A 24,011-nucleotide genomic window follows, 5' to 3' on the forward strand; every position below is an offset into this window, starting at 1 on the left:
TGCTGACAGTAATTCAGTGAGGTAACTGTAGACAAAGAAGGGAGCCATGCATATTTTCCTAGGGAGGCTGTTCCAGAGATCTGGGACCATCACAGAGAAGAGTCTCTCCCTGGCTCTTCCTTCCCACCCACCCCTGTTCCCCAGCAACACATAGGTGCTACTAACCAATCCCATAATAAGGAAGCTGATTTGGTGCCATGGCTTATTTTTTTGTTTGGAGGTGAACATTTTCACATTTGAGCTCCTGGGTGTATGAGAGTATCTGGAATTTGTATTGTTTTGCTAGAAGTTCCTCTCCTGTCATCTCTAATTGACTTAATGGTTCTTCAGTTGCCCATCCCTGAAAAAAATAAATTCAGACATGGGTATCTGTCCAGCATCTTCTTCAGGGGAGACCAATGTGTAAAGAAGAAGAAGAAGAAGATATTAACCACTTGTCCTACTCAGACTAGGCTCACTGAAGTTAATAGGCATGACTAACTTGAGTTCATTAATTTAATTGGATCTAATCTGATTAGGCCTTAGTTGAATTCCTCAGGCGACAAACCTATGCCAGCTAACTTCAATAGGACTTATTCCTGAGTGGATACATATGGGATTTCACTGTTAGGCTTTAGCCCTTGGGACTCTTACTTTAGAGTAAGCTCTGCTGAATACAGTGGACTATATTTCTGAGTATTTAATCGTCCAATCATCTTCCTGGGTAATTTCTTCCTTATGTATTTTAACACATTTGTTTTTAAATTGCAGGCATTATTTAGCATGTAAATGTGCTCCTCAATCCCTTTTTTTTAATAAAGTCATGCATTATCATTAGTTAATATTATTTTGTTGGAAGCCTATATATAACACCTTGCCTATTTGAAAAGCTCTCTCTCTAAATCCCCATCTCTTGCTTGAGACTTCTCCCTGAGGTAAGAGACAGGTCCTGTCACTGGCAAAATTCTAGCAGTGCATACTGACAAGCACGAAGGCTGTGAAATGACAAGTATCTAGGGGAGAATACCGAGAGGGTGGGATACTTTGGTTGTGAGAATAAATCATGAAACGTTGAGACATCTCAGATGTGGGAGATGCAGAGAGTGATGGACCAGTTAACTCCTGCTGCTTTGAAAAATGTCTACATGTAGAGAGAATAAGAAGTGCTGCTGACAGCTAGGGTGGCCAGATTCAAAAGGGGAATGTCTACACAACTGGAATGTTAACTAAGAGCTCCTCCAGACAACCTGTTTATTTAGAATTCACCTGGATTTTCTTGCACAAAGCTTATGCAGAGGTTAGACTCTATGCAGTCTTTACTGAGCATTTGTTCTGATTTGCGTGTGAGATGGTTATACAACACTGAGAATTTGTCCTGTGTTTATCCTGATTTGCTTGTGGGGTGTTTTTATATCCTCCTGTTAATCGTTCATTCATCCCACCCTTTTCACTGCATTTCCTTCACTTTCCGAACTGCAGAGAGGCTGATTCTTTTATAAAGTTGATTTGTTGCACTAGGGTGACAGAGTGTGTTAATCCAATTGGATTGTGTGAACTTAAATGTACAGTATGCGCTTGAAACCCTCCCGCAAAATGGTGACAGTTTGGTGGCATTCTATGGGGCAAATCTGAGGCCTTCCCCCAAGGTCCTCAAACCCTGAAAAGTTGGGGGTAGCGGCAAGAGAAAGCAGGGGTGGTTTAAAGCAGAAAAATGTTCAGTAGGAAAGCATGGACCCCTTTCCCTTGCTCCCCCTCCATTCAAAACCACACCCTTCCAATAATGCTTTCCATTGACAAAGGCCATCAATATGTCCATGCCTAGTTTCCCCCTTAACTGTTAGCTTCTGACCCTTCCTGAATTTATTCTTAGCACCCTTATGTTCTCTCTTCAATCTGCTTGCTTGTTTTTTTGAACATTTCTGGCTTTGGTAATATAAGGAACCAGTGGGAACCTACAACACATTTCCCCCTAGTGTATCACCCACATCCTAACAGGAATGCTCCTTGTCAGTGCTTTGTACAGTCTAGAACAGGAACCCTTTGAGTGTTGGTTGGAGGTGGCAAAGAAGCTACTTTTTCTTTCCACCCCTCTAAAAACCTCCTCTCACTGTGCTATGCAGTTGCAAAGGAATCAGGATTGATAAAGAGCTTGGAGGAGTATAAAATAGGATGGAGAGGGTCATTTCCTAATGCTGAGCTCAAGGATACTATAAACAGTTTGACACACCCACACAGGCCCATTCTCATTCTCTCCCTCCATTTCCCAGCCCATCAACATCCCATGGCTTAACTGGCCTCAGTTATGCCTTTAATTCCTAGACTCACACAAGCCTTGTTCAGGAGAAAAAGCCTTCGTGTGGTTCTAATAATCACAGGAGAATGGAGCCGTGCTCATTAGCCATGCTCCTTGCATTGTGTCCCCACTGCTCTCCAGGTGCAAGGAAATCAGGGGGTTACTCGAGAGCAATCAGGCAAATGCCTCTCTGGTCAGCTGTAAAGCCTCGTTATTGGTGCCAAAATCCTTTCACCATGCAGAGCGTCACTATACCGTGGCTCGCTCATTCACTGGCACAATCTGTGAGTGGGCGGTCCTTAAACCTTCCCCAGCAAAGTAGTTTCTTGGCACCCAATCTGCGCTTCCCCTCTCTGCGTGAAAGCCTACTGCGCAGGGAGGGCGTGGGTAACAGAGGACCTCTCTCCTCCCCGCTTTGCCCAGGCAAGGTGTCCTGGTACTGCCTTGTCTCCTCCGAGCCCTGAAGCTCCTCTCCATTGGAGGCGTGGTTACTCTCCTCCGTTGAGGAGGTGCTGCTCCCCATGATCTTTGGGGGCTCTCTGTAATCCATCCGGCTTTTCCCCTCTCGCCCCTGAGCCGATGGCAGTTCCCTGACACCAGGTGTCACAACTAGAAGGTCTGAATCTCCGAGACTGCTTTATGCCTTTGGGCTCCTTGTATGATTTCAAACCCTGATCACACAGAGCTTTAGCCTGTGTCACATGTTGTGGAGGCGACATGTGTAGTGGAGGCTCCCTTCTCCAGACCCCTTCCTCTTCATACGATGGAGGCACAACACCTGAATAGGGCTGTGGCCTGCCTGAGTTCAGTTTCTTCAGATTGTTTTCTGAAATCCTGGGCGAATCCTGGATTTTACCATAGCCATGATTGGACAACAGTGTTTCCTTCCATCTCCAAGGAAAAAATAACAGTAAAGACAAGAGTTTGGAGTGAACTCGGGTGAAGATGAGATGTGTGTGTCTTTGCACCAATATTTGTCCTGTAATTTTATTTGGAAGAGCAGCAGATCTGGCTTTCCCTAGCAACCCAGTGTTTGATTTGCTTCAAGGAACCTTCTGGTTTGTTGAATAAGATATATACTCTCACTTGGCCTCGACTTGACTTTTTTCCACTCTTATCTTTGCAGATCCAGATACTGATGCTGCTACCATCCAGCAGGTCAGCGATTACGTCCTCTCCCTTCGCCTTCCCACTGACACTGACACAGTCCTCAGGAAAATGAATGAGATTCAGAGCCTGGCAGCTAAGCTGCAGTGCCCTGAGACATTCATTTCCCAAACGGCTGGGGATGTTGCTAAGGCCAGACAGCTTCAGCAGCAGGCAGAAGAAGCCAGGTAAAGAGGCCTTTAGTACTGTTGGATCATGTAAGGAGAGTGATGGAACCTGTTTGTAGATATTATTCAGAAGAAAGGTCCTGCCCTATAGCTAGTACAAGATTCTTTGCCTTCTTGAGGCTTCCTGGGGACGTGTGCACAAAACCTCAAGTTTTTAAACCAATGCAAATAAGACACTATATATGTGATATGGTTTCATTTAGCACCCACTGAGATCTGTTGGTAGAAGCATGCCAGCCACATCATTGAAGCATCACCCCACTCTATTGGTTGAATACAGGAACATTGCTCTCCTTTCTGGACAGACATTAACCTTGCATCCAATCCACCTACACTAGTGGCCAAAATTGTGGAAACCTGTTGGAAAAAGTGTATTTCCGAGGTTTGGTGGCTCTCATAACACCACTTTCTTTTAGAGTAATACCATAAAATTATATATTGATGGAAAGATAATTTAATGAAGAATGTAATGCAATGAAGTTTGTTCAATTTTCTGTATTCTGTCAAAGGTTATATAGCCAAATAACCAAAAAAAGGTGGTGTTATGAGCCACCAGACCTCGAAATTACACTTTCCCCAAAAGGTTTCCACAATTTTGGCAACTAGTGTACTTGGGTTTAGTGCTTGCTGTAGCAGCATGGGGAGGTAGCTCCGAGTTCGTATTCTTCACTTAATTGCTGCTGTTGTTACTATGTGCACAATTTTTGTATTTGCACTGAATTATTTGTATAGGATTCCCCCCCTAAACCTTTCAATTACTTGGGTGGGGTCAGAGGCAGCTGAGTGAGGCACAGTGCCTTGCTTCAATGAAACTTATCCCCAGCCAGATCCAGTGAGTTAAAGGTGGTCAGGCCCCCACTTCCTCGTCCTTTTTGATGTCTCTTGGCAGCAGGGAGGCTATGCTGAGAGTATCCCTGCAAGTGTGGAAGGTTAGCATCTTGCAGAAACTTGTCCTTGGAATGGAGATGGGAGCCAAGGATTTCCTGGATGACAGATCATATATTGTAGCTGCTGTACATTACATTATTAGCTCTCACCATGCTAGCATAAAGTGATGGGATCTTTTACGCAGGCAACATTTTTCACTAGCACTTACTTCAGTAACCACCTAAGATTCTGAATTAAAGTTTGCTGGCTTATCTTGCTTGAACGCAGCTCAAGGTTTTGTCCCTGCTGCATGGATATATATATATATATATATATATACACACACAATACGTCCAAAGCAGCTCCAAGCATCATGGGAACTGTAGTTTACCTCTCACAGAGCCACACTTCCCAGCACTCTAAACAAACTACAGTTCCCAGGATCCTTTGAGAGTAAAATGTGCTTTAGATGTGTGGTGTGGATGCAACCTCTATTTATAGATGCTTGTTGTAGTCCATCCTCTCCGTCACTTCCCACTTCTTACTGGCCCAGTCTGTCTGTTTTTCATGTAGCAATATGTGATGGGAATTCAGAGGGGTTCTTTTTAATAAATATATATTTAACATTTTCCTAGGAATCGGGCCAATGCTGTTGGGGCCAAAGTGGAAGATGTGGTGGAGAATTTGAAGCAAGCAAACACAGCACTTCAGGAGGCCGAGGACACCATCAGTGGCTCTGGCTATTCCCTCCGGCTCATCCAAGACCGCCTTAATGAGGCGAGTGATACTTGAGTGTCTGGCTCTGAAGCCCCCAAATGAATGGCTTACTCTAAAGCAAGCCGGCAGGACTTGTGATCCTCCAGGCCCAAATACATCTTTATTGTTCTGTCGATGACTCATGTTAAAAAAAGAAGAAGTTCTGTGAAGGTGGAACACCTACACACTCCCCGACAGAAACAATAAAGCACATTACCTATTTAAAGGCATAACATTATAAAGATTGATTTCAGACTCAGAGCATCATAACTTCCCTTCCCTTGCACAGTCCAGGTAATGTCAACTATTCTAACCCTAAACAGTTAACAGAAAAATATTCAGTCCTATTTCAAGTCTGGATAAGCTAAGTGTCTTCATTATTTCCTGCGACATGGATTGCCAACTGGGAGGACATGGGCAGTTGGCCGTCTTGCATTTTTTCGTGCAAGAGAATATATTTTTGTACACACATATTTTTCCTGGTTCTGGGGAATGCTCTGTTTTTATTAGACAACAACAGCATCGTGTGTGTGTGTGTGTGTGTGTGTGTGTGTACGTAATCAATATTGTGCAATCTCCACCACTGAGATTAGCAGGGCATGGTTGACTTCCTATGGCAAGCAGGAGGTTCTTGGGGGAGCAGGAGGCAGAAATCAGTAATGACTGGACGCGCTTCAGTTTTGTGTTCTGCCAGCCATTTTGTATTCTGCCACGTCCTAACAACCACCATTTTAGAACTAGCACCCATAGCAGTCTAAATATTTGAAGTGTGCCTGCTGGTCCAAAAAAAGTTGGTGATTTCCATAGATTCTTGAGTAGAACAAAGTTTTTGCAATGAATATATTTTTTCAGGGACAAGAATTTTCATTGCTAAATGTTTCCTCTTTTGGGATGCTCAGATCCAGGCTGTCCTTAATCCAGTTGAGAAGCGTGTGCAGGACATCACTGGTCAGCTGGATGGTTTCACTGGGAGACTTGCCCAGCTACAGCTTAATGCAAAGCAGAACCTGTTGTTGACTGCTGATGCTCAGCAAAAAGCAGGAGAAGCCAGTGAGCAAGCAAGGAGCACTCAGCAGGTATGGGAAATGGGAGCTTCCAGACACTACAATGTTTCTTCCCCCCTTCATTTTAAAGCTGTCACATTGTGATTCAAGGAAAACATATCACTGTGTTTCCTGTAGTTGTTTGCATGCTCTGGGGTGCAATATTAGTCAAGCAGCCCTGGCCAATACCTTTTGGGAGCTGCTTTGAATTCTGCTCCCAGTTTGGTGGTTATTCATGACGATGGCATGGTGCCTCACTATAATATAGTGTCTCTATCATACATACCTTCTCTCTTTTGCTTGTCCAGCTTTCCATGCTTGGTTCAGTTATAGCCCTAAACAACAGACCACTGAGGAACTGATGGAATTCATAGAATTGGGTTGTTTAAAGAGCATTTTACATATCACATGCAGTTGTCAGCCTCAGCTCATCTTTTTTCATAATCCTTTGATCTAGTTATACAGGGGTATATTCAATGCACTTGTTCTATTAGTGCAAGGATTTGTGCTTGAGCAATGGAATTTCCCCCTTCCTCCTCTTTGCACCCTCTGCACCTTCCACAGATCTGCTCCAGAACATTGGGGGATATTGTATTGGAGGTTGGGATATTGGAAATTCTATGGCATCCACATGATAGAGCCGTCACATGTGTGACTTTAGCCTGTTCCCTCAATTTCTTCACAGAGACTTGAACAGGTGAGACAAAAATATGCAGAACTTAAGAGGAGGATGGGACAAGGATCAAACCTGGGAGAGCAAGGGGCTCGGATCCAAAATGCCCACAAGGAGGCCAGCACATTGTTCACAGAAGCCTTGAGTATGATGGCCAAAATGGGAGGTAAGGAGAGCATGACTTATAGCTGACCTCACAGTAATTTTTTCTGCCTTGCCTGACCACACAGGATTACGGATTTGTAAAGAACTGAAGGTTCTCTTTGGATTAATTTTATCTCTAGAATAAGTAGAATCCTACTAAAGTCAAAAGCAGTATTGAAGGTGTTTCATTTTGGGTACAAATCTGGAATGGGGAACCTTTGGCCCTTTGGATGTTGATGACATCCAACTTGCATTAGTCCTAGCTGGTGTGGCCAGTAATCGGGGTGATGGGAGTCTGCTGAAGACTATAAGGCCTTGTGAGCATGTTCTCCAAAATGGAGGCTGTGTGCATTTCTGGAGTAGCAAAATCTCTGCCAGTCCAGTTTCAGGGTTTTGTGGAAAGGTGAAACGAACGGCGACTGCAATAACCCCCGTGTATCTCCGCTCTTTCTTTTGATGCTATGTCCACTGAAGGGTGGGGTGGGGGTGTCATGTAAACACAGTGTCCTATAGAGCCACTCACAGGCTCACATCTTAACAACTGGTTGCCAAGCCAAGTGCCAGATTTTTTCGATGCTTCATTTGAACACTTCAGTTTGAAGCTTTCAAACCTAATGACTTTGCTCGACACGCTTTGGGAAGCAGCCAGTGCGTAGACTAAATGCCTTGGCCCCTGTAGCAGGTGGAGCATGAGTAACTGGCTGGCTCAGAGCCAGGGATGTTGCTGGAAAGGGGAGTCGGCGTTGCTTCCATTGATAAAGCTGTGCCTCTAATGAATGGCTTTCATTGAAGGTGCCTCTCTGTGCCAGAGACTTGGCAGCTGGCTGCTGCCAGGCAGTTACTCCTGCTCAGAATTTGCTAAATGCAGCAAGGAGTGTTGATATTACTAAATAGAGCAGCAGGCAATTTCCTATGCAGAACACGAAGAGCATATTTTACCAGTGTCTGCTGACGTCAATGCCAAAACTTGTTTGCCCTTAATCGGAAGGAACTGATTCAGGATGCTATGTGATAGAGCAGCAAATTTTTTTAAAAAATTGTGGTTCAGATTCTGCCACTGTTTTAGGCAGGCTCAGTGGGGGGTGTTAAGGATAGGCAGAAAATGTGGTCTGCAAGGCTCAAGGGTGTAGACTCAAGCAAAAGTCAGCTGCTGAATTTGTCTACTAAAATAGATGTACTACTATCCAGAACTTGCAGGAATGCTTGCATCAAACTGTGGCAGCACTTAATTGATTTGTTGTGCTCAAGGTCCTTTTTCCATCCTTGGAACCTGTCTTCTGCTTTCTGCATGCATATGCCTTTCCTCCTCTTGGGACTGAAGCTTGTTCTTTGCATTAGGAAGTTTAAAAGTAATGCTGAATTTGTGCACAAAGAGCTGTGCATGCTTGGTAATGCAAGCAAGGGGGAGGGTAGGATGCAAGGAATCAGCCTGTGATCTCCAGAGATAAAGTGTGACCTTGAGAGATTAACACACACTCTGCAACAGGGGGCACATTATATAACAGCTTAGTTTCACTCTGATCAGATGAATGAGAAACCCATGGCTGCTGCTGCTGAGCAACAGCCTACACACACATATATAATGTTAAAGAACTGGAGATGAAACAAAAACCTTTCTTTTCCGTGCATGTACCTGATTTCTTTTTCAACCCACAGCTATAGAAACAGAGCTTCAAGATAGCAACAGTGCATTTCTCCTTGAATCAGCCAAGCTGGCAGGCCTGGAAAAAAAGGTGGAAGCCATTCGCGATCATATCAGTCGTCGAGTTGAATATTATGCCACATGCACGGACTAGCACAGCCCTTCCTGTCTCCTTTCAGATGCCTTTCCCCCTCTTTACAAATAAAACAACTTTATCAGGAGGAGAAGCTAGCTGTGAACCAAAAGAGCCCTAGCTTTTAAAGAAGTCAGTGGGTTAATTTATTTGCCTTTCAAGGTCTTTTTTATACTTTACAATTACTGTTTTGAATTAAAACTTGCAGATGGTTCCTTTTTATGTAGAATGTGTACTTATTTTGCAACTTTTGCACTACAGAAACAAGGGGGACTGAAGCGGGATTTGGATTAGGGAAGAAACACAGTCATGAATAGTGATTGTGAGCAGCAATAATAATGACACTGCTGTATCTTGGACTTTATATTACAAGGACATCTTGTCTTCTTAGCCACCACCTGCTTTATTGACAGCATAACACTCTGCAGACGGCAGGAAGAAAATCTGCCCTTGGAGTTCAGGTGAGCGCCCTCCAGAATGAGTTAACAGACCGCTTCCTTTGCCATCAATAACCAACAAGCACTTAAAAACCAATCAGCTTTATTAAGCATGGTACATATTGTAGAATCACTGGCTTGGAAGCAGAACTTGGCTTCATCAAGAGAATAGGAATGCTATGTATGTCCCCTCTGCATCCACTGGAAGATGTACAAGGAATATGGAAGTTTTTGCCCACCTACAGCTGGAGGACATCTCGTTGGCTACCACAGCTGTAATGAAAGCTACACAAGCAAGCCAGCATAGAATGCATTCAGACTTGATCACCTTTTCCACATGGGCTCAGCACAAAAGAACTCCTGGCAAGTGTTCTGTTATTCCACTGGACAGCTACAGGCTATAGATACAAAGCAAACATGCTCCCTACTTCCCGCCCCAGCATAAAATATAGCTGTTTGCAAGGATGTAGATAAGTACACTGAAATGGCTAGCAAAAACTTGCCTTCCTTTCATATAAATGTTTTCTTGTTGGTATTAATGACCCCTCTAACATTTCAAGTCAATTGCATCACAGAAATCCTCAGGCCCAGTGCTTCCCCCCCACTAGAAAAATAGGTGCTGGTACTCACCATGAAGTTGTTACAGTAAGTGCCATATTTTTTAACAACAAAAAGAGGTGCCAGTACTGGAGTACCCCCTGAAAAAAGCACTGCTCAGGCCTATGAATGTGTAGCACTTAAATGAACAGCCACAGGCAACTGAGAACTCACTTCGGCCTGGCAGAGCTCAGACCAGGCTCCTCTTCTCTCTTCTTGCACAATTGATGTTTGATTTTTGTGGCTTTGAAGAGATGAATCCAACAGCCCTTCTGAAAGAGATGAAATTCATTATTCATGTGTAACATGATTCCCCAAAATTCAGAAGTGCTACAGTTGTTTATCTTGCGGTTGATGTTTTTAAAAGCTCTGCCCACTGAAACAGGGTGCTGAAATGGAGGATAGTGGCCCAGCAAAATCTACACAGTAATACCAGTGATAAAACTGCTGGCTCTCAAACTGCTTTTCCACTTGGCAGAGTTTATATACTTATTAAACATTAAGGATCTCTCAGAAGGTGGCACACTGGCCATAATCCAATACAGAGTTAAGCATGCTTTAAGGTGTGGGGATCTTTTTCATCCCAAAGGGCACATTTCCTCATGGGGAACCTCTGGGAGCTGCATGGGGCAGGCGTCTCCATTCATTAGAAGTCAGAAGTTTCTCTACACCCATCTCTCTAACCACCATCCAGGCAACCCACAGGTATCATCACACTTCAAGGACACATTCCAGTCAGGAAAAAGCACTCAAGAGGCATTGACCACCATGAGTCAATGGTGAATTAGAAAGGCCTAGAAGGCCATACTCAGCCTCTGGGTCTGAGGCTCCCTTCTTTAAGCTTTTTGACACCAATGGGTTTACACACACCTAGCTATGAGCTGGACAGACTCTCATAGGGGAGCTTGACTTAAAGACTTATTTATCAGAGTGAGATTGGGGATATTTTCATTCAGGGGACATATATGGTGTTACGGCGACTGGCTGACTATTCATATCCTAGAAATCTCTAACCATAGGGTCTCTTGGCACCTGACAATTTCTTATGAGACACATCAGCATAGTGGAAGTTTACACCCTCCAGCTAAGGAGAATGAGAAGCAACTGGGGGTGTGTGCACATGCTAGCAATTTGGAGCAGGTAGAGAGCAAGGGAGCAGAGCCCTTTTTTCTGGGGATCTGATGTGGGATAGTGGACCTGATGGCTTGCTGAGGAGGTGCATGCTGTTTCCTTTCATTTACTCCCTACTTGTATATTTGTAAACCAAATAAATACTACAACAAGCACCCTAGGGCTCCAATGGACTATAATGCAAATTAAACCAAAGTTTATAGTATGTGCCCAAAGAACTTTCTAGTGCATTTTCTAGTGCAGTGCACCCTCCTGCCCTCCAAAGGCTGTCCAATGTAATCAAATTAGGCATGAAAGAATAGAGTGGGCCACAACTGGGGGGGGGGGGCACCTGCATTCCCCTCTCCAGTGCTTTGGTATACATGCACATTTAAGCCAACTTCTCTAGCTAAACAAAGACACTTTTCACCTAAGCATTAAGCAAGGACAGGAGAGAATGGAACTGGAACTGGATCATCAAGGTTTCACCACTATAAAGGACCTGCAATACACTTACCTGGTAAATGTATGAGAAAGACTCAAATGGCTGATTTTCCAATCACATCACCAAACAAACTCCAGTTTGCCCAGTGCCAAAATAGGAGTGGTTACTGGCTTTCACTGGAACAAGGACTTCTGAGTTGAAATGACTGAGATTTGGAAGAGAACATTGAAAACAAAACAAGAGTGAATTATATGTGTGGAAGACAGTGGCAGCATTGTTTAAAAATACTTACATATGAATCAGCTCATCTATAGGTCAGCAGCTTTATGGCTCAAGGATCTATTCACCAATAAAGTGTGCAAGACGTAAACTACTGCTTTCTCCCCTGCATGATTTTGAAACTCACATCAGCATAAAATCCTTACAGCAGATTAAATGGTTAAGAATCAAGCTGACAGTCAGCTGGGGAAGTAGTCTACTGCTTAACTTTCAACAATTTGGGAATCCTATCAGACACATTTCATACAAAACTGAGGCCCCGTAGAGTGTAATAACACACTGACAACCAAATTACAGATGTATCCAGCCTGTACAAGGGAGTTTTGATGAGGGCTGCAGTTCAGATGAAGTCACACACCCATATGCTTCACTGCATATACATAAGTCACAGGTGCAGAAGTCTACCTCTGCTAATTAACTTCCCTTGCTAGATTTGGATATTTTTGGGTTGTATCCAATGTTAATCATACTCAGAGTAGACCTAGTGAAATTAATAGACAAGGCTAATTTAGGTCAACTCATTTCAGTGGGTCTACTTCAAGGAAAACTTAGTTGGATAAAAACCTTTGCCTTAACATTTCAAAAGTAAGTAGATTAAAAAAAGCCTAATTTGAAAAATGAAGTACTTATAAGGCTGGGTTTGCATGCAAGACCATAAAGTACATTTGAACATCTCATGCACTGCTTGTTCTATGTGGGAGTGTTGTTAATCTGGGATAAAATATGGATAAATTTAATGTGAACATTCTTGTCATTATAGGCTTTATATCCACCTTATAGAGTAACCTGAGAACAAACTAATTTAAGCTTCTTAAAGCTGTCATACTTTTAGGAGTTACTGTGAATCTGATGGGTTTTCATGATTTGATGACACCAAATCGCAGCACTCCACTTTTTAAAGCCATCAGTGCATTTTGGTTTTGTCAACGAATAGCAAAGGGAATCATTTCCAGCATGGTTTCCTAACAAAAGCGAATATTTTTGTGGGGTTCTGTGTGTGAAAGCAAATCACTTCAAGCCTGATATTACACCCTCAGGAAATTTTCAAGGCAAGGGAAATTGCCTTTTCATATTTTCCTTTGAATCAGAATCCGTGAGTTTGCAATAAATCTCAAGATATGCCAAAGAAGATGAAGCAAAAATGGTTAGAGGTACAATTGTTGCTCTGTGGGAGCACATGCCAGCATCTCAATTGGGACCTGGTAGCAAAAATGCAAATGGACAAAGCAAGTCTCTCCCCTACTGTATCCAGCTGTCCTGAATTGGTTTGGCAATCACAACCCATCTACAGCATAATGGAAAGGTTCACACAATGTATCAAGGAAGGCCAAAATGGTTGAGCACATTTAGCACAGAGGTATAATGCATACTGAATGCACACTGGATGTTCAAAACCTGACCCCACCCCCCTAAAACCCTACTGGGCAGAATTACCCACAATGTGCAGGCTTTGGACTTTATTAAAGTTCTCAAAAAGTCTCTCCAAGGTTCACATGGATTAGGCAAATGTTGCCACCAGCAAAGCTGGCCATTAGAAAGAATAGGGGGGAAACTGTTGCAATGGTCTTTCTGTGACACTTCTTTTTGTACAGTTGGCTTTAATATAGTGTTCATTTTTATATTTGCATTGTGCGTTGCATTGGGTGGCCTTGTAGTGCAAGAGCTAAGCCTTTGAAAAATGAATAAAAGAAGCATCTCTCTCAAACAGCTTGCCCACAGTAGACATAAGAGTGGAGGAAAGCTCTACATTCCCATATCCCCCTCCCCCTTTTTTTGGCTTAACATTTTCCCTCCCATTGGAAACAATGGAGGGCAGGAAGTGGAGGGAGAGATGTAGTCACATTCAGGAGCATAACTAAATTATTCCCCAGATAGAGGATGCATCAGAGAACTAAAGCAGTTCAGGAGCCTTTGGGTCCAAGCCCCTTCCTGGCATGTCCTTTGTGGCCATGCTGAGATTGGAGCTCTGGTGTTTGGAGGAGCCAGTAGTGAAAAAGGGAGGATCTAACATGAGATCTCCTTCTCCTGTGTTTGAGGTCTCCAAAACTGAGTAAGTTAAAGGTAAAGGGACCCCTGACCATTAGGTCCAGTCGTGGCTGACTGGGGTTGCGGCGCTCATCTCGCTTTATTGGCCGAGGGAGCCAGCGTACAGCTTCCGGGTCACGTGGCCAGCATGACTAAGCCGCTTCTGGTGAACCAGAGCAGTGCATGGAAACGCCGTTTACCTTCCCGCTGGAGTGGTACCTATTTATCTACTTGCACTTTGACGTGCGACGTGCTTTTGAACTGCTAGGTTGGCAGGAGCAGGAACCGAGCAACGGGAGCTCACCCTGTCACGGGGATTCAAACCGCATCCTTCTGATTGGCAAGTCCTAGGCTCTGTGGTTTAACCCACAGCGCCACCCGTGTCCCCTGAGTAAGTTAGACCTGATCTATTCCATGACCCCTGGCATGCCCTCCCAGGAACCATAAGATTGCGCCCTCACTGACAATTAGGGCCTCCTGTTCAACAATTCCATGTGGTGGAATGGACACTTACTGGGGTTTGGCACCTCTTTTGAGGAGCACTGACTCTGAGCAAAAAGCCGTCTTCACTTTCTCATGTGTTCCACATGCTGTGTTGCAGCTAAATGAAGGTCCGTTTGGAGAGCTCTGGTGGTCTTCTGTGGCTGTGCTGGAAATGACAGGGAGGGGTGTGGTAGGCGGGTGATCCACACACTTGCTGTCTGCCATCTTGCTTTGCTGATTAGAAAGCTCCAAAGTGTTCTGGCATGATAGCACAGGCGCCAGCATCTTGGCCTCTTGATTTGGTTCTTCGTGGCTGGCAACTGATGGAGTATTGGGTCTTGATGCATTTTGCACTTCTATGAGCGGGAGACTGCTTTTGGTTTTGGTATCTGGGTGGTGGCAGTTCATATGGAGCTTCTTCATGTGATGTACAACAGCTGCAGCATTGAAGGCTTGCTAGCAAAGAAGAAGATAACAAGTTTTGTACGAGTGTCTACCAGACTACTGAACATTAAGTCTGTTCAGATGCTACTTTGCTCTTGGAATTCTTTCTGGAGTGACATTGGAAGCAGACATCAGGTTCCTGCTCTCCCTGCTCCATTCCCTCAAGTAAAGGCAGAAGTAACAAGAAAACCAGGAGATCCCATGTTTATTTGAATATGGCACCTTTGCCAACCCAGTGCCCTCCATATGTCTGGGCTACAGTAATTGCCATCAGCGCCAGCTAACAAAAACTGGATATGGGGTCTGCCTCTCATGTTTATTGCAAAAGTGCTCAAAGGTTTGTAATGACTAAATGTTTTATCAACTGTGTTAAATAGAATAAATAAATAAAAGGCAAAGGTTACAAACCACTTTGCACAAGGGCAATGAAATCCTATGCAGACATGCTCAGAAGTGAAAAGTGCATTTTGGATACCAATCTAAAATTGGTATATAGAGCAGCTGCCATAAAGGCCTAACACAGGGAAAAGTTAAACTCCTAAAATGAATGTCAGTCCTTTATTTCTCTGGTATGACAATTCTGCCATTAATGAGGGACATTGTACAACATGGCAGGGCCAAATCCATATTAAGTCTTCTGGTATGCCAATACTAATGCTTAGGGGAGTTCCAGGAGGAGTGTCTTAGCTGGGAAATCTTTCTTTGGGGTATTTATTCATTGCTAGACACCGAACTGAATGTCCTTGGGTATCGTAATATGCTTGGATAGCAGCACCAAGCAACTTACCTTCCACTTGCTCTTAGCAAAATTTTTCTGGATCTGTGCACTGACAGATGGATATATGTCACGGTGGAGAGCTGTGTTTCCATTAATCCTGCAGACAGAGGGAGAGGAATAACAGGCAGAAAGGCAGATGGTGTTTGTGAGGCATTTTACATTCTTGCAACAGTTAGCTAATGCCTTTGTATGTTCAACCAGTGGTAATTAAACCCAAAAGGGAAAAGGCAATAGAGCACAATATAAACAAATTCTTCAATGTTTGAGCATGGTCAGAGGAGGATGTCCCCTCCCCCTCCCTGGCTGTCCTCACAGTGAACATCCATGCCAAATGGTAGATCTAATTCAAGGTGACCCACCTTTTCATACCAAATGGGCCACCAGAGTACTTTGTCATGGAACCCACGGCCCTTGTTGCACTGGGGGGTGGGGGGAAGCGAGCCCAAAATTTGACATGCCCTCACCCCAGCCCTTGAACTGCCTTCCTGAAGCTGGCTAAGTGAGACGCTGGGCTTTGGGAAGGAGGCGCGAAGCTCAGTCAGGGTCCAAGAGCCCTTCTACCTTTTCCCCAAAGCTGGAAAACCACTAACTAGGCTTTGGGAAGAAGGACTCTATGACCCTGTCAGAGCCCTCACACCTTCTTCCCAAAGCCCAGGACCCCCCCTTACCAGGCTTTGGGAAGGCAGCATGAGGGCTGGGCTGGGGGCATCAAATGTTGCTGAGGAAAGGCCCTGAAGGCCACAAGTGACCCTTGAGTCACACACTGGACTACCCTGATCTAACTTATAGGAACTAGAGCAGAGAATGACTGGGGCTGCTTCAATGAAACTGTACAATCTGTGGATCTTCTGAACTATAGAATCATAAGATCATATAATCCTTTTTCAGTTTTTGACAAACAAACATTGAACAATATTTTTGGAGGTTGTAAGCAGTTACTTGGGGAGGTGCAACCAACATACCTTATTTTGTGTGAACATGCCCCTGTCAAAGGACTTGGTTTGAGCAGGAAGCCACTCAAATGATCATTATATTCCCTTGAATTATTGTTTCATTTGTTTTTTCATCCTTTTATATTCCTGTTTTATTAGTTTTAGGTTGCATTCTTGTGTAAATTATATTGGCCATTTTATTTATTTTTATTTTTTTAATGATATTTATTGAAAATTTTTAAAATTACAGAAAAAGACAAAGCAGAGAAAGAAAAAAGAAAAAAACAAGAAAAAGAAAAAGAAAACAAACCATATCCAACAATACAAATTCAAAAAACAAAAATACACCACAAACATATAAAAATAAAACCAACATTCTCAAATCTTCAACTTTCATTACCTTCTTTCTTCGACCTCCTCCTCCTCCCTTTTTTTGTATCCCAGTTATTAATTATCGCAGCAAATCCTTTCCATATTTCATAATATTCTGTCATTACATTACCTTAATCTATTTTCATCTTATCTTATAAAAAACCTTAAAACTTAAATCTTATTTTTACCCACTTCTCATAACCATAATATTCTTGCCTAATTCTTTAAACATTTTTGCTAGAGCCAAGTAATTTCGTTCCAACATTTTCCTAACAGTCATCAATTTTATAAAACAATCCTAGTAATAAAAAAAAAAGAAATAGAAACAATCCAATCTTCATCCAGCGTCCCTTCCTCCTGGTCCCGGGTTTTGTCAGTCCTTTTTATCCCATCAATCTAGTGCATTGATCTGGTAACCTTATATCCGAGGCCCTTAAGTCCCTTCCATGTCCCTTCCGCAGCTCTTCTTCATATTCACCTTTCACTCGTGGGAACTCCAGCTTGGTAATGTTTTTGACCCTTTTCAACAAATCAGCCCCTTTTCCATAGTCCAGACTAAACTCCATGTAGTATTTTAAAACATGTTTCAGAATCCCTCCAAAATTGAGAGCCCCCACAGCTCCAAACATCTCACGGCCCATTGCCAGACTCGGAAAGTCCAAACATCCATGCATGGGGGGGGGGGCTATCCAACCCCCTATTTAGAAATAAGTCCAAACTTTATCTTTCCTAATCTGGCTTTTTCCAAGTTCATTTGTCAAATCCAAAAGCTCATGTTCCTGCTGGGCCGCAGCTCCCTCCATCTCTGGCGCCCAAGATTCCGCAACATCCTCTTCTCTCATCTGTTCTGTCAGGGCACACTCCTGATTTAATTCCTGGGTGGGCTCCATATAGTTTCCCACTGCCTGTTCAAAAATTCTGACCGCATTAGTCATCAAATCCGTCTTCTCAGTTAACTGTTCCAGTAGAGCATTTATTTTACAGAGAGCACACAACAGAGTTTCTGAATACATTGTCCTGCAAGGTCACAAGCCTTTTCCCTCGATTGTAATCTGTGACAGCTGCAAGCTCCCTGGAATTAGTTACAGTTTCCCAGTCTCCCTCTGGGGGAAAACTTCTAATTGTTCTTGCAACAAAGTTTCTTTTTTGAGATATTTTGTCAATATTTGTTCCTTTAAAATGCGAAAGGAAACAGTGGAATCACTATGTTTCTCTTCTTTTAGCTATCTGTCAAAAACATTTGTTTCTGGTCAATGAGCTTCAAACGTCAGTCCTGACACCCCGCTCCAGGATCAGGACGGTGGAAAGTTACTTTACTTTAAACTCACTTCTGCAGGTTTAAACAGTCCGAAAAAGATCCCCCTTCTTCTCCTGCTGCCGAAGGGGGGTTCGAGGATTTTAAATGATGAAAGCCTATCCTTTAGAAGCGATTTTCTGAGCTCTAGTTTACGTTGTCTTTGCTTTATTCTGTCTACAAAGAAACGGAAGGCTGACTTCCTGTTTAGACCTTCCCGTTTCAGTACCAAATTGAAGTAAATTTTTAAATCCAATTCCTTTCTGCTCTCAAATCCTTATTTAAAGTCCAATTTGTTCAAAGTTTAAGTACTCACGGGTGCTTATTTTAGAAGCCAAATTGTCCCAGGAAAAAGGCAGCGCTCTCCGCCAACGGCTATGCGGCTTCACTCCACGGAAATAGCAGTTGACTCACAGCACCGTGCCGCTTCCCCCTCTTCGCTTCGGAGCCCGTTAGTGGGTTCCTTTGCGGGTTGGGGGGGCGCTAAGGGTGCCCGCCGAGTCCCATGGTCACAGGCTTCATCCGCCTGTGATTTTTAAAAGGGTCCCCGCTTCGCCGTAGCGGAAAAGACCCGTTTCGCACGGAGCTAGTCCCTCCAGTTCAGAGGGAGTCCACCATTGCCGATGGCACCACCCCGGAAGTCTATATTGGCCATTTTAAACGTTGTATACTGATTAGAGGTTTTTGAAATATTAAGCTGTTTGTAAATGTTTTTAAACAAACAAAACTGCTCTTTATATTGTTCGGTACACAGGGCTGATGGAGTAATTCTTAGCTTTTTGAAGGGTCTACTTGCTTTAATGGTCATCCTGGGGAGAACTTAGAACACATCGCAAGCCTGTCTGCCCCTGTGAGGCTCAGCTCAATTGCTCCCTTGCTTGAGAAGGCTCACCATAACAACCTCAACAATCTGCACTAAAAGCAACACCAGTTTTATACTATTTTAATTGCCAGAATCCTCAGAACTGAAGTTTAGTAAGGCGGTAAGAATCCTCTCCACTTCTCACTTTACAGCACATACTGTACTACAATTCCCAAGGTACAGCATGTACATTCTTAACAAAGAAAAACAATTCCCTATTCATATTTTCCTGCCTGCAGGTTCCGGCAAACTGAGATCTCATAGAAGGTAATTTTGTCTTATGAGCCATGACCACTGCAATTTCTCTACGATACGGAGTTGCATGCTTTTATTCTACTAGCAGCACTGATCTTACCAGGGGTGCCTGAGGGCTTTCTCACAGGTAAACCTCTCATTCGGATCCTTCTCCAGTAAGTGACAGATGAAATCCTTGGCTGTTTGGAAGGAATGAGGAGAGGCAGGGTTCAGCACAAAGGCAGAAAGCAAAACAATGCACCACAGAGCTCATTGTTTCAGGGTTCACCACGTTTCATGGTTGTAACCAAATACATGGCCTGTGCTGGATGGAATGCTAATTTAGTTGACAAATTCCTTACACGTGTAAAATATTTTCTGTGAATGTCTGTGAAGCTCCCTTATATCCAGTGCTTTTTTTCTAAAAAAATGTTTAGGGGTACTCTCATTTTGACTCAAGAAAATCACCGTTTTATAGTTCAAATCAGGAAAAATAAATAGAGTAAATGGACAAAAGTAGAAAGATTCACAGAATGTTTAGGGGTATGCGTCCCCCTGAGTTCCCCCAGAAAAATAGCGCTGCTTATATTGATCAAACTACAGTACAATGCTGGTTTGCTTTGGTTGTCAGAACCTTTCCAGGACGTTTCTGAGCCCTGTTTCCGGAGGTCCTTCTAACTGGAGATGGCAGGGGTTGAATGTGGGACATTTGACTTATGAAACACTGAACTATGGTCCTTCCACTAAATTACAGGTTATAGCAGCCAAAATGCATATATTCTTGGGGAACTATTCTATAGGCAGGCCTCCTGAGGAACTGCTGAACTCCATATCCTGGAATTGTGACCAGCTGAATCCTGAGGAAATATTTTTATTAAAGTCTTCTTCCTAGCCTACTATTTTTGAATTTGATTAACATAGGAGTGTATTTGCTCTGGTGTGCCAGATCAAAAACTGGCCACTTCTCCAATGTGGCATCATATACCAATGTCAGGTGGATTGGAGCCCGCCAGAAGACGACAGGCCTTGCATTTGGTACTGAATTTAAAAAGCATCAAGTGCATACCCCATTGCAAAGGAACAACTGGAAGCACAACCTAAACCATGTGCTCCCAATTGTTCCTCAGCAGTAGGTCTTGTTTTTGACGTTGTTTGGCTACAAGCCAAGCCCTGCTTCTTGACTCCCAGTGGGGCTTGCATTCAGCAACAAATTTAGATGGCATCAAATGCAAGCTCTGTTGCACAGGTGTTGTCCCAATAATTTGTTGGCGGCTATGACTTTATCTGTTCTGCACCTGTTGTCGCATGATGCCAAGTGAGTGACAAGTGGAGGGGGCTGTCCAAAAATGGCTGCACAGGCCAAGCTGGCTAGTCTGGAGAGCCTAAATTTGCCCATGAGCTAGATGTTCCCAACCCTGATCTAGAACAAGAGCCCTGAAAATGTTGAACAACAATTCTCATCCCCACCCCAACTATTGGCCATGTTGGCTGATAGGAGTTGGAATTTAACATCTGGAGGGCAGCAGGTCCATCCCAGAATATCATAGGCTGAACTCTTGGCCAGCTGAAGTCAATGAAGCTTTGAGACCGAAATGTCTCTGCAAAATTGCCCAGTATTTCATTAAATATCTCTATGTTTCCTGGCCACAGTAACACTGAAAACCCATTGGTAAACAGGTCAGAAATTGAAAAAGGATCATCTTATTTATCCAATAATATTTGGAATTCTCAGTCTGAATTTAATACAATAGATCACTTTCACCTAATAAATGTAGCAGAACATTAGTAGCAGCTGATGCATTCCAAACTGTGTTACATTTTAGAAATGGAGATTTACCCAGTTTACTAAGAGATAAGAACTCCAGGGTCTAAAGGATTAGATATTATGAAATATACGAGTATCGATCATAAGCAGATTCCTAAGGGTGGAATGTACCTGATTCAGAGATATCATCCCAAAATGGAGACTCAAATTCATAGTATCCTTCTCTGATCTTCTCAAACAGTTTGGACTCTGTCTCTTCATAGAAAGGAGGGTATCCACACAGGCTAAAGGGGATTGGAAAAAGGAGAAAGGCCACCTGGATTAGATGCTGCTACTGTACACATGGCTGACCTTTAATTCAAGGAGGGATGGGTGATGAAGAAGAACAGAGGCCTGTGTTGGCGACACAAAAGCTTCATTTCGTGAACTGATTGTCAGGAGCCCTTACCTTACCCCTTTATAGCAGTTACAGATAGGTAGCCGTGTTGGTCTGCCATAGTCAAAATAAAAAAAATCCTTCCAGTAGCACCTTTAAGACCAACTAAGTTAGTTCTTGGTATGAGCTTTCGTGTGCAAGCACACTTCTTCAGATACACACCATAGTCAAAATAAAAAAAATCCTTCCAGTAGCACCTTTAAGACCAACTAAGTTAGTTCTTGGTATGAGCTTTCGTGTGCAAGCACACTTCTGTGTATCTGAAGAAGTGTGCTTGCACACGAAAGCTCATACCAATAACTAACTTAGTTGGTCTTAAAGGTGCTACTGGAAGGATTTTTTTTATTTTGACTATGGTGTGTATCTGAAGAAGTGTGCTTGCACACGAAAGCTCATACCAAGAACTAACTTAGTTGGTCTTAAAGGTGCTACTGGAAGGATTTTTTTTATTTCCCTTTATAGCAGGTGTGTTTTCACTGGAAGGGGGGGGGGGGCTCCAGAGAAGAGTCAAAGTCAGATTTTTATGAAAAAATATAAGCAATCATTGAAAAGATTAGAAGGGAAGATACATTGTCATGTGGCGCCACTGGGAGCTTTCCTTCCATTACGTATGGCAGGTATGCCTCCAGCCATGGAGGAAGAGCATAGCAATTATGGCTAGGGGTTTAGTCTTCTTTTTCTTTGGTTATGGAAGCGGTTGCCTGCTCTTTTTTGTCTGTGCTTTATTTATTTAGGGTGTGAGCATATTGCCTTTTGGGGGAGGGAGGTGTTGTTGGGGGAGTTCTGAGCATTGCCCATTTTTCTTCTGTGAAATGTATATTTTGTGGTGCACATCACCATTTCTTTGGGCCCTCCTGGACCCAAAAGGTTGGGGGTCCCTGGTTTACAGCATTTTAGCTTGTAAGCTTCTCAGCCAAGGTCAAGCACAGTCATGATGGAAGAGAGCAGAGGAAAAGTAAAGGCAGAACAGAAGAATTCCAGGCCAGGGCTTTTTCAGTGATGGCTCCGACCTGGTGGAATGCTCTGTCCCACGAGACTTCGGACCTGCAGGACTTGATCTCCTTCTGCAGGGCCTGTAAGACAGAGCTATTCCACCTGGCCTTCAATTTGAATTAGTCTGATCCTCTATTCCCTTTTCCCTTTCCTCTTTTATGAAGAAACCCTTTCTGGGACCCCACATTTAAATTCTTCCCTGGTCTCCTTGCTGGCCCTAGTAGGACCAACTTGGCCAGTTAGCCCTGGCGATCATTTGATGTCTACTGACTGGGGTCCTCCCCCCAAAAAAATGACAAATGAATTTTTGAATTTTATTATATTGATGCTGCATTTTATATTGTATTTTATGCTATTTTATGCTGTTTTAAAGTCGTATTTTAATCAATGTTTTATATATGCTGTTAGCAGCCCTGAGCCCGGTTTTTAAACTAGGAAGGGTGGGGTATAAATTAAAAAAAAAAAAAAATTATTTCCTCAGTTTTTAAAGAGACCAATATCCAAAGATGATGGTGCCATTTTATTGTTTTAGTGTTTTAAATTATAAAACTGCCTTGAATGCATTGAATGCACACAGTAAGAAAGAAAGCAGATTTTTAAAAACCCATAATAAGGATGGAAAACCTGTGTTTATAATGTTGGCTTGTAAATGTTGGTTTGTAATGTTGGCTGTATATCTGTTTATGGTGAGTATTAGAGCACACTAGGCTACTGAACAGAGTATTTTAAAATGGGAAGTGGGTTGATTCTTCTTTTCATTCAGGTCATCAATGAATCACAGATGCTTGCTTCTGCCTTTTTCTCTGTCTCTGTCAGCCAAGCATGCAGGCAAGAAAACATCTTGTGGGCTAAAAATTGTGGTGGACATTTGCAAAGTTATTGGGGTCAAGACTATTGGGGAATGACACTTACAGGATGTAGGTAATGACTCCGATGGACCAGCAATCCACAGCTTTGCTATATGGCTTTTGTTCTAGCACCTCTGGAGCTGCAGAAAATGAAAAGGAAAGCCGGGTTAGCAATAAAATGAGCAATTTGAAAGCAAACATTCCTCTAATCAGCACAAAAATCCCTTTCAATGATGCAGAGTAGAATGGAAAAATCCAACACCTGAAGCAGGTGATGATGCAAGTTGGAAAGTCTGAGGAGGAAATTATAGTCCATCTGTAACACATCTTAAATTATGTGTAGAATATAGGGCAGCCTTGAATCCCCTGAAATTACATTTGGCTCAGGAGTGAGACAGTAACTTTAAGCAGTGTATCTCCAAGCTGCCTACGGAATAAGGCTGCAGTTCTATGCATGTTAAGTCTAAACAAAATTCCGCTGAAATCAATAATCCTCTTCATTCATGAACTAAAACACGTGGAGCTGGGTTACCTATGCTCAGCATCTAGGCACTGGGTATGTCTGAAAGAGAGTCTTCAAGACTGTTACTATTTTGTGGGTGGGATTCACTGGTATACTGGCAAATTTAAGACTGTAATTGGAGCTCCTGTGCAGTTCCATTTCTTTCTTTCTTTCTTTCTTTCTTTCTTTCTTTCTTTCTTTCTTTCTTTCTTTTCTCTTTTCATTTCTTTTATTTTAAATTGACTTTTTACAGTAAGAAAAGCAACAGGATAATGTAGTGGAAAGTATGGAATGAAATTCCATTGATGCAA

At 43.0% G+C, this 24,011-nt stretch overlaps 2 protein-coding genes across 2 annotated transcripts in view; one reads left to right on the forward strand and one right to left on the reverse strand.

Annotated features, from left to right (window-relative positions):
* The window catches only part of LAMB3 (laminin subunit beta 3), a 47,487-nt gene extending 38,401 nt beyond the window's left edge, over window positions 1–9,086 (forward strand). The window contains exons 19-23 of the mRNA XM_081009790.1: window positions 3,399–3,606; window positions 5,109–5,250; window positions 6,129–6,305; window positions 6,958–7,111; window positions 8,746–9,086. Coding sequence (XP_080865916.1) covers window positions 3,399–3,606; window positions 5,109–5,250; window positions 6,129–6,305; window positions 6,958–7,111; window positions 8,746–8,885 — 821 coding nt within the window. The 3' untranslated portion in view covers window positions 8,886–9,086. The remainder of the gene's footprint in view (window positions 1–3,398; window positions 3,607–5,108; window positions 5,251–6,128; window positions 6,306–6,957; window positions 7,112–8,745) is intronic.
* A 301-nt stretch (window positions 9,087–9,387) lies between these two features.
* CAMK1G (calcium/calmodulin dependent protein kinase IG) overlaps window positions 9,388–24,011 on the reverse strand; it is a 38,898-nt gene continuing 24,274 nt past the window's right edge. The window contains 7 exon segments of the mRNA XM_081009864.1: window positions 9,388–10,170; window positions 11,526–11,658; window positions 14,272–14,696; window positions 15,472–15,559; window positions 19,278–19,356; window positions 21,093–21,205; window positions 23,263–23,338. Of these exon segments, the coding sequence (XP_080865990.1) occupies window positions 11,568–11,658; window positions 14,272–14,696; window positions 15,472–15,559; window positions 19,278–19,356; window positions 21,093–21,205; window positions 23,263–23,338 (872 nt within the window). The 3' untranslated portion in view covers window positions 9,388–10,170; window positions 11,526–11,567.

The sequence above is a fragment of the Podarcis pityusensis genome, assembly GCF_964106645.2.
Source record: "Podarcis pityusensis genome assembly, chromosome: 6".
Taxonomy (NCBI): domain Eukaryota; kingdom Metazoa; phylum Chordata; class Lepidosauria; order Squamata; family Lacertidae; genus Podarcis; species Podarcis pityusensis.